This window comes from Myodes glareolus, chromosome 1 (genome assembly GCF_982192425.1).
Source record: "Myodes glareolus chromosome 1, mMyoGla1.1, whole genome shotgun sequence".
NCBI classification, from domain to species: domain Eukaryota; kingdom Metazoa; phylum Chordata; class Mammalia; order Rodentia; family Cricetidae; genus Myodes; species Myodes glareolus.
In genome coordinates, this window is record NC_142026.1 from 79,186,888 (window position 1) to 79,198,087 (window position 11,200).

General features: G+C 38.0%; 1 protein-coding gene and 1 pseudogene across 2 annotated transcripts in view; both read left to right on the top strand.

Moving 5' to 3' along the window:
* Nucleotides 1–11,200, top strand: part of LOC146895925 (uncharacterized) — a 56,775-nt gene that overhangs the window by 22,766 nt on the left and 22,809 nt on the right. The window contains exons 2-3 of the mRNA XM_087910414.1: nt 10,451–10,577; nt 10,775–10,835. Coding sequence (XP_087766540.1) covers nt 10,451–10,577; nt 10,775–10,835 — 188 coding nt within the window. The remainder of the gene's footprint in view (nt 1–10,450; nt 10,578–10,774; nt 10,836–11,200) is intronic.
* LOC125409868 (uncharacterized) overlaps nt 1–11,200 on the top strand; it is a 95,903-nt pseudogene that overhangs the window by 22,758 nt on the left and 61,945 nt on the right. The gene's annotated exons all lie outside the window — the stretch shown is intronic.

Below are 11,200 nucleotides of genomic sequence, written 5' to 3' on the forward strand. Positions count from 1 at the left end.
TAGGCAGAGATTTTAAAGGAGTTTATCACCACTGTAGAGAAGGCACTTGCTAGGGAATGCCTTGCTAGGTGCCCTAAGATTAAGACTCCATCCAGCTAAGCCTTCAATTTATGGAAGGAGTAAACAAAGTGATTCCGAGTTTCAAGAAGCAACTTCACTCACAACTTGCTACATCTGCAGTTCACGTGTGTTAGTGTCTATTCCAAGAAGTCAAACTTTGCAGGATTATCCATCACGTGCTGGTCCTGGAAACAAGAAAAAGTCAAAATTTTAGGTAATTTAGGTAATGGGTTCTTAGTCTGTGGTTACAGCTCAGCAGTGTTGCAGGCATCTGTGTTTGGCAGTCAGAAACCTAGTGAGAACTCTGAAACTGTGGGAGTTCATTGCATGAAGCTGTGAAGATGAAGCCTTGTGTTGTAGGTTTTTAAATTTTTTACGCCTTATACTTTTGGGGGCCTGCCACCCAACTCTTAAATAATTGACACACACGGAGGCTTATTCTTTCTTGTAAACATCTTAACATGACTTTTTTCCCCCTAGGCGGCTTTTCTTAAATTTTCCCAACTACTTTTTGCCCCTGTGCTTTTATCTTTGTCTATTCAGTATACCTTTCTTTACTTCTTACTCGGTGGCTTGCTGTGTAGCTGGGTGGCTTACCCCTGCTTTCTTCTCCTTTTCAGGGTCTTCCTTCATTTTTCCCTTCCATATATCTTCTTTCATTTATTCTCTCTGCCAGAAAACTCTTTCTATTCTTTCCTGGCAAGCTAATGGCTGTTCAGCTCTCTTTTAGGTCAATTAGATATTTTAGACAGGCAAAATATCACAAGTTGACAGACAGAGTTAAACAAATGCAACATAAAATAATGCAGCGTATTATCACTCAAACAAGTGTTCCACAGTATAAGCAGATATAACATAACGGGAGCCTTAAAAATTCTAGCCTTTAAGACTTCTGTTCAGGGTTCAATTAAAGATCCCTGGTTGAGCTAAAGGGAGGCTAAAAATCTGAGGTTAAAGAAGTTTACTCACAAGGGGAATCACCTGTCCATGTCTCTTTATTCTCTCCTCAATCCATCATTTCTCATTGTTCCACCCTGTTACTTGTTCTTAGTTCTACATTGTTCTACCCGTTACAAATATTCCCAGTTATATATACCTTTAAAACCAGCAATTCCTCTGTCCTAGCACATTGCAGGACTGGAATTCTTTCACCCCATAAAAATCAGAATAATGTTTTCACACACAGACATACACACACAGACACACGTGGAGAGGGAGATCTGTGGGAGTGGCTAGAACATTTCTAATGAACTCCTTAATGGTGAAACTTAGTTAAGAACTGAATTAAGTCATCAGAGCATTCTAGAGGGGAAGATACAATGCTATGCTACATTATTAGGTATAAGATAAAAGAGCTAAAATACTTACTTTTCAGTAAAATGTATTGTTTTTGTTTTTTCTTATTTTATCTTTAAAATCTATCTTTTTTCCTTTTATGTACTATTCCAGTTCCTACTCCCTCCCCTCTTCCCAATCCTTTAAAATCTATCTTTTTTCATTTTACGTACTATTCCTGTTCCTACTCCCTCCCCTCTTCCCAATCCTTTAAAATCTATCTTTTTTCATTTTATGTACTATTCCAGTTCCTAATCCCTCCCCTCTTCCCAATCCCTCCACCTTTCCCCCATGCCCCATTCTAGTACTCAGGATAAGGCACATTGTTTTGATGAGGACCAAAACCATCCTTACTATCTATAGGCTGAGCAAGGTATCCCTCCAAAGAGAATGGGTTCCAAACACCAGTACTCACAGTAAGGATAAATTCTGGTCCCAGTACCAGTGACCCCACAGTCTGCCCAGCCATACAACTGTCACCCTCATTCAGAGGACCTAGTTTGGTCCTCTGCTGGTTCCTTCCCTGCCCGCTGTAGATGGTGATCTCCCATAGCTCAGGTGAACTGTTTCATTGGGTATTCCTATCATGGTCTTGACCTCTTTGCTGGTATTCTCACTCCTCCCACTCTTTGATTAGAGTTTGGGAGCTTAGTGAGAACTCCGCTGTGAATATTTGCCTCTGCTTTCATGAGTTCCTGGATGAAGACCCTATGGTGACATTTAAGATAGTCATCAATCTGACTTCGGGCACTCTCTCTACTATTGCCTAGGTTCTTAGCTGGAGTCATCCTTGTGAATTCCTGGAAATCTCTCTAGTGCCAGGTTTCTTGCTTGGTCCATAATGGCTGCACCAATCAAAGTATCTCTTTCCTTGCTCTGCTTCTCTGTTCTTCCCCCATCTTGACTATTCTATTCCCCTAGTTTCTTCTTCCCCCTCCCCTTCTTCCCATCTTTTTTCTTCTACCCTCCCTTCTCCCACCTCCATTCTCCCAATTTTCTAAGGAGATCATGTCTATTTCTCCTTCCTATGGGGGATCTATATATGTTTCTTTTAGGGTTCTTGATACTTAGCTTCTCTGGGATTTCACTTCTTTGATTAGTGTTACCCCAAGATATTTTATGGTACTTGTAGCTATTGTGAAGCCATATTGTGGCTATGGTGATGTTTCTCTGATTTCTTTCTCATTTTCTTTATCATTTGTATATAGGAGGACTATTGATTATTATTATTTTTAGTTGATCTTGCATCCTGCCACAGTACTGAAAGTATTTATCTGCTGGTAGTGAAAGACTTGAATAAATCCAGATCCCCCTAGCAGGAAAATAGATCCAAAAATCTAGCAGGAAGAGAAGAATCAGAAATCTAGGGTTAGCCAGTTTCAGGGTTTCAGGAACTAGCTGAAAATAAAGGTAGATTGTAATCTTGAGAGTAATCTTGAGAAACAGGGAGATTCCCCCTAGTAATTATCACCCCCTAGTGTATTTTTAGAATAGGAACTAGCTGATTATGACCTTGAGAATGATCTCAAGAGGCAGGGAGTTGAATCATCATTGGAATTTTCGGAATCTTCTGTGACACCCTCCCTGCCCCCCTTTCAGATTACTGGACTGTGTGGTTTCTTCTTATAAAAACCACTTCTCCCGGTCACTCGAGGTCGAACTCTTCCCCTGCATGGGTTATGAGTCTCAGCCCCAGTGCACTGGTTCCTGTCTTGTCGACTTGTCATTAAACCTCTTGTGATTGCAGCAAGGACAGTCTCTCGTGAGTTACAGGGGGAGTCGCGTTATCCCGAGGCTTGAGTGAGAGGCTTCCAATATCGGGGGTCTTTCAGTAGAATTTTTGGGCTCACTTATATTACTATCATATCATCTGCAAATAATGAGAGTATGACTTCTTTTCCAGTTTTTATCCCTTTGATCTCCTTTTGTTTTCTTATTGCTTTATCTAGAAATTCAAGGAATATGTTGAATAGATATGGAGAGATTGGACAATCTTGTCTTATTCCTGATTTTAGTGAAATTGCTTTGAATTTCTCTCCATTTAAATTTGATATTGACTATTGGCTTGCTGTATACTGTTTTTATTATGTTTAGGTATATTCCTTGTATCCCTGATCTTTCTAAGACCTTTACCATGAAGTGATGTTGGATTTTGCTGAGTGCTTTTTCATCATCTAATGACATGATCATATGTTTTTTTTTCAGTTTATTTATATGGTAGATTACATTCATGAATTTTTATATGTTAACCATCCCTGCATCTCTGGGATGAAGCCAATGTCATCATGGTGGATGATTTTTTTTTTTGTGGATTTGGCTTGTCAATATTTTATTGAATAATTTTGCATCAGTGTTCAAGTGGGAGATTGAACTGTCATTTTCTTTCTTGGTTCAGTCTTTGTGTGGTTTTCACTTCAGGGCAACTGTAGCCTCATAAAAAGTGTTTGGCAGTGTTCCTTCTGTTTCTCCTATGTGGAACACTTTGAGGAGTATAGGTGTTACCTCTTCTTTGAAATTCTGGTAGAATTCTGCTCTGGAACCATCTGTCCTTCGGCTTTTTTGTTGTTGTTGTTGTTGTTGTTGAGAGGCTTTTGATAACTACTTCTATTTCCTTGCAGTTTATACTTTATTAAAATTGTTCACCTTGTCTTGATTTAATTGTGGTATGTGGTACCTATTCAGAAAACTGTTCATTTCTTTTACATTTTCCAATTTTTTGAATACAGATTTTTGTATTATGACCTAGTGATTCTCTGTATTTCCTTGGTGTTTGTTGTTATACCCTGTTTTCATTTCTGATTTTCTTAAGATCCCTTAACTGTTCTCTCTCTGCCTTTTGGTTAGTTTGGATAAGGGTTTGTCTATCTTGTTTATTTTTTTTTCAAAGAACCAGCTCTTTGTCTCATTGATTCTTTGTAATGTTTTCTTTGTTTCTATTTTAATGATTTCAGTCATCAATTTGATTATTTCTGATCATCTTCTCCTCCTCTGTGTACCTGCCTCTTTTTGTTCTAGAGCTTTCAGGTGTGCTGTTAAGTTGCTAGGGTGAGATTTCTCCACTTTTTTATTTAGGAGAACTTTCCTCATAGCACTACTTTCATGGTGTCCCATAGGTTTAGGTACTTTGTGCCTTCATTTTTGTTGAATTCTAGGAAGTCTTTAATTTCTTATTTCTTTCTTGGTCCAGGGGTGATTCCATTGACCACTGTTCAATTTTCATGAGATTTTAGGGTTTCTGTAACTGAATTCTAACTTACATAGTGATCTGATAAGATACAAGGAGTTGTTCCATTTTTTTTTTGTATCTGTTGAGGTTTGCTTTGTTACCAAGTGTGTGATCGGTTTTTGCTGGTGTGAGGTTATCTGTTGCCTATGTTTTTGTGGGTACACTTAGCTTCTTTGGGTTGGAGTTTTCCTTCTAGTACTAACTGTAGGGATGGATTGTTGATAGGTATTTTTCAAATGGCTTTGTCATGGAATATCTTGTTTTCTCCATTGATGCTTATTGAAAACTTCGCTGGGTATAATAGTCTGGACTTGCATCTGTGGTCACTTAGTATCTGCAGCACATCTATCTGTCCTGGACCCTCTGACTTTCATCATTTCCATGAATAAGTCAGGGGTAATTCTGATAAGCCTGCCTTCATATGTTACTTGGTCTTTTCCCTTTGCTGCTCTTAATATTCTTTCTTTATTCTGTGTGTTTTGCATTTTGATTATTATATGGTGAGGGGACTTTTTTTTGGTCCAGTTTATTTGTTCTGTACGCTTCTTGTACCTTCACAGAAATATCCTTCTTTAGAGTGGGAAACTTTTCTTCTATGATTTTGTTGAATATCTCTTCTGTGCCTGTGAGCTCAAGTTGTTCTCCTACTTCTATCCCTATTATTAGGTTTGGTCTTTTCATGGTGTTCCAGATTTCCTGGTTGTTTTGTGTTAAGAATTCTTTACATTTAACATTTTCTTTTTCCAGTTAATCTATTTCCTCTATAGTATCTTCACTACCTGAGAGTCAGTCTTCCATGTCATTCTTTTGGTTATGCTTGAATCTATAGTTCCAGTTCATTTACCCAGAATTTCCATTTCCCGAATTACCTTGGTTTGTGTTTTCTAAATTTTTTTATTTCAGTTTTTAAGTCTTGAACTGTTTGCTTCACCTGTTTGATTGTTTTTCCTTTGTTTTCTTGAAGAGATTTATTGATTTCTTCCAATTTTTTGTTTCTTTTCCTCCATTTCTTTAAGGGAATTTTTCATTTCTCCTTTAAAGGCCTTCATCATCTTCATAAAGTTACATTTAAAATCATTTTCTTCTGCTTCTTCTGGGTTGGAATTATGTCTCCCTTTTGAATGACCACTGAGTTCTGGTGTGACTGTTGCTGTTAAGGTGGTTGAATGAATTCTTGCTTTGGCACCTACTTATCTCTACCTCTAATTGATGGCAGCAGTGCCTTTGCCTCTTGGTCCAGTCATTGTGGTTGCTAACTGTGTCATTATGATATGTTCTTGGTTTGCTCTGTATTGTCTCAGGGAGACACTGAGTTCTCTCTTGCCCTGCTCTCTTGGTTCGCGATCTTGGTTTGCTCTGTGATTTGCAGGGGTGGGGGATGGGGAAGTGGGTGGGGGGTATTGGCAATTTTGGGGGCAGACTGGAACTTGTAGTTTACAGGGTCTGATCGATGGGGTGGGGTTATTGCAGCAGCCTACCTGCAGGAAGCATATCTACTGTCTGGCTAGACAAACTGTGGCAGATGGGGGAGGGGCCCAGGGTTTTGCCCTGGTACCAAGAGCCTAAAGAGTGGGTTGTCCAGCTGCTCACCTCGTGGTCTTCTCTGTATAGTTCCAGTCTGTTTTTCAGAGTTCCTCTGAGGTAGCACAGGATAGGTGGGTTTGAGCCCGGAGTGGGACTTGTAGCTTACCGGGTCCAATTGATGGGGTGCGGGGGTTTTGGAGCAGCCTATCTGCAGGAACCTGCCCTGGTGGCTGACTAGAGAAACTGTGGCAGGTGGGGGAGGGTTTCAGGGTTTTACCCCATTACTGTGGGCCTAGAGAGTGGGGTGCCCTGCTGAGTGGGTAATCATTTACCTCTTGGTCCACTCTGTGCAGTCACAGACTGTCCAGTAAAATTATGAATAGAGCATAGATTATATTTTGAATCAGAGTGCTGCTTCTTTTCTCCCAGTATGCACAGAGGCTACCAAGTAACCAGGCAATTTACATAAACAATCAGGAGGAAGCTGATGGTTCTTGATCAAATCGCACATACACCAGACACTGAAGTTTCTATCGAACTAGATCTGGAGTTTTACTCTAGGCAGTAGAAAGAAACATAAGGGACCCAGTCCTCTAAATGATTACTTCTGGGGTATGCTGTTATCAGTCATTCTGGTTGGACAGTAAAGCTAGAGCTACAGCTTTTACAGATAGTAATTCTATGTCCTTGGAGTTCTGTGGTTATCTTAGGTGGGATGCTCTTTGCCTACTGATAAAGATAACTGCAGGAAAGCAGATCTCTGTGTATACCTAGGGGAGAGGAAAGGAAGCCTGGCAGTGGGACACTATTTTTAAGAAACAGTTCTGAACTATGGGAATTAATTCCCAAATATGTAACAGAAAGGGAGTTAGTAACATCTCCAACAAATTTCACCCACTTTATTTACAAAGCAATAATGCCAAAAAAGCTTTCTTTTTGCTTTAACCTTTATTAGATCCCTTGGTTCTGATAAGTCACTTGTGGAAAAATGGCTAAACAATTACTGTATAATGTTGGAACTTGTATCAATAACACATGTTAAAATATTTCACCCCTGTTGTCTAATAACAAAATGGTTTAACTTTAACATAGTAAAACTTTATATAAGACAATTATGAAGGAAGACTTGAATTTACAATATTCAGTTCATTTGTATTTAGCAAATTCAGAGAAAACACTCTATTATTCATCTCATCTTAGTGACTCCAAAGATTAATAGCTAATTTAGTTTCTATCATAGCTACAGAAAACTAAAACTCTATTTATTCTTTTACTCCATTCAAGACCCCAGAAAAAGTTAATATTACCTAACAACAGAGACATCTGCCTGGACAGTCACCCAAAGTTCCCCTGAAACATTGGAGAATCCATTTTGTCCTACAGGCCTGGAGCATCTGGCAGACTTTTCAATGAAGCAAGAAATTTGAAGTACTACCCTGCCTTGTATTTGTAAAGTCATGAGTCATTTTTCTTTGTGTCCTACAGAATTTCTCGCAGACTTTTTTGAAGAATCATGTAGGATTGTCCTACCTTGTTTTAGCAAAGTTCAGAATTCACTTTTCTGTGGGTCCTGCATGTTCAGTCTGCACACACTGTCAAGCAGTCAAGGCAAAAGCAGTTTCTTGTCCAAATGGTTAGTCTTGCAACAATGAAAGCAAACTCCAATGGAGTGTCTTTGATACCAGTCATCATTTTATTAAGTAAGTTGGTTCTGCAGAAGCAGATGTGTTTCATTACCATGAGAAACCTTATGTTGACAAAACATTTTAAATGCCATATTCTATATGTTTTTGAAGTGTTTGAAGAACATTTATCTATCTAATATATATCCAATCTTGAAAAATACCTAATGTTACTACAAGTTTGATTATCATAGATTAACTACTAACCCAATTTCTTAATTATACATTACATTTAAATGAGCTGGATAAGCTCAATTCTCCAACAAAGAGTAGAAACATATGTTCAGTGAAACAAAATTGAACTTCAAATTTTCATTGGTATACCAAAATCTATGCCTATGCAAAATATTTGAATGTAATAGTTGTTTTTTTACCTATATTCCTATATGCCCCTAAATGATAACACACACACCTATAAACCCACCATATATCCATAAGCCTCCCACACCACTCTTGAAAGTTTGGGCATCATGTTCTCCAAATTGCTTTCTGCAGTCTGTGGGTGAAAGCGTCTTTAGAGTCGGAAAGAAACAACTTGAGATAATGTCCAATTCCAGGGAAGACCAGATATAGTCTTTGTTGAAAGATGTCACATTTCAAGATTGAGGCCTCATCTGATCAAACCTCATCCGTCTCATTCCTGAAGAAATCTATAGCTTGTCATCTCCTGTGGGAACAAAAGCAAAAACTCTTCTCTTAAGTACTTTTTATTTTCATATGACAAATATATTTTTGACTTCCATTTTAAAGTTAAATGTATATATGTTTGTCCAGTTTTTCAGTCCTGTTCACACAATAATACATAAACTGTTGTTTTTGTTCTTTGGGGGAGCTTACCACCAAGTTCCCAAATAAATAACATATGTGGAGTCTTATTCTTAATTATAAATGGTTGGCCTTAGCTTGGTGTGGTCTTGCCCATTTTCCTTAACTTTAAATTATGCTGTCTACATTTTGCCTTTGTGCTTTTTTCTTTTCTATATATCTTACTTTTACTCTTACTCCTTAGTGACTGATTGTGTGGCTGTGTGGCTGGCCCCTAGAGTTCTCCTCTCCTTGCTCTCTGGCTCCTTCTTTTCCTCCCAGATTTCTTCTTCTATATATTCTCTCTGCCTGCCAGCCCCTCTTATCCTTTCTCCTGCCTGACAACTAGCCATTCAGGTACTGATTAGACCATCAAGTATTTTAGACAGGCACAGCAACACAGCTTCACAGTGTTAAATAAATGCAACACATTTTTGCATCTTTAAAGCAAATTTTCCATCGCATAACCAATTATAACACATATTAAAATGATATTATAACATTTCCCCTTTTTGTCTAAACAGAAATGAAAGATTTTAACTCTAACCTATTAAAACTACATACAACCAAAACAATTATCAAGTAAGAATTATGTTTCCAATATGCTGTCCATTTGTACTTAGCATATTCAGAGAAAATAATGCATTATCTATCCTATCTTAATGAACCCAAAATTTGACTTCTAACTTACTTTCTATCAAAGCTAAGAAAACCTGCAATTATAACTATCTAATCTTTAGCTCCATCAAAGACACAGAAGGATGTAATATCATCTAACAACAGAGACATTTGCCTGCCTGGAAAATCACCCACAGTTCCTCTGTGATGTTTGGTTAACCAACTTTGGCTTACAGGCCCAGAAGAGCTGCAAAACTTTTCAGTGAAGCAAAAAAATGTGAAGGTCTGATGTCCCTTATGTTGACAAAGTTCAGCACTCTTTTTTCCTGTGTGCCCTCCATGTCCAGCCTGCATAGCAAATTGCCAGCAGTCATAGGCAAGAGCAGTTTCTTTGCCCAGTGGCTAATCTTGCTACAGTGAAAGCAAATTCCAGTGCAGTTTCTTCAGTTGTGTATGATCTCTGAAGTAAATTGTTGCTGCCAGAAGCAGATGTGTCTCATTGTCATGAAAACCTTAAGTTAACAAACCATTATTAGGAGGAGCCTTTCTGTATGAAATTCCTTGTTGGGGATATGATATGAATCTCTGTAGCATCAGCCTATTTCCTGTTGTTTGTGTCTACTGTGTTGTGGTAGAAACTAATCTATCTAGCTTCCTTCTTGTGGTGTCATGCCTTCACTACCATTATAGACTCTGTTCCTAAATCATATACAATTCAAAAGAAGTAACTGCTATTCAGTGTTAAGGCAGTTTGGTAGCTTACTCTTTTAAATTTTGCTTGTTTGTTTTCAAAGACAAGGATTGTCTGTGTAGCCCTTGCTGTCCTGAAAGTACCTTTGTATACCAGCCTGGCCTCACACTAAGAGTTCCCCAGACTGTGGCTTCCAAGTGCTGGGATTAAAGGTGTGCGCCAACATTCCGGACTTTTTGTTTTTATATTATTAGATGATGGTTTTGTCTCTGTCAAGCATATGCTGTTGTTTTGAGCTTCACCAATATCTTGAATTTTAAAATTTGGCAAAGGTTATTCTGTTTCTCAGAATGGTGTATATTCTTAGCCTTTAGATTGCAGGTGCATGACCTTCTTCCTACTAGTTGTAGGGGAACACCAGAGTTATATGACTATACTGTTAAAGAAGTATACATGTACAATGTTGCCAGTAACATGCTTTCTGTTGTGCACGTGTATGGGATATTTTAGAATGCAGTGACGTATGATGATGTGCATATTGACTTCACTTTGGAAGAGTGGAACTTGCTGGATCCTTCCCAGAAGACTCTCTACAAAGATGTGATGTTGGAAACCTACGGGAACCTCATTATGATTGGTAAGACTGAGTTTTTCTTCATGTGTTAAAATAAGGGGACAACTGTTTGTTAGTTCTTGATGTTCTTCTGTCATTTGATTGAGAAGGAAGAAGAATGAAGTGAGTATAACAGGCATGGTTCTAAAGTTCACTGAAGATAGTAGTTTTTTTAAATTTTCAATAATATAACATTCATTTTTTTTGTTTTTATCTTTTAGGATACTACTGGGAAGACCGTAATATTGAAGAACATTGTCAATATTCTAGAAAACATGAAAGGTAGTTTCCATGTACAAGCTGATACAAATGTGCCTCTGAGGAAATTGTAATCTGTCCTGGAATTTTTAAACAAAAGCAACAGTGTGAATAAGCACAACTTAAAGTGCATCGGAGATTATTAAATTCTTACAAAAGCATATCAGATTGGTGAATTGCATATGTAAGGCATCCTTTTAAGAAAGAAGTCAACAAAACAATGCCTTAACATATGTTACCATTTTAATCATAGCACCATGAGAGCTATGATGGAAAATTGTCAATCCATTTATTTCATACTGCTCACATTACAAAAGGTATACACATTGAAGAGCTGATAAGTATACCTCCAAAACTTTATAATACACAAATAGGCCATAGGAAAGCTA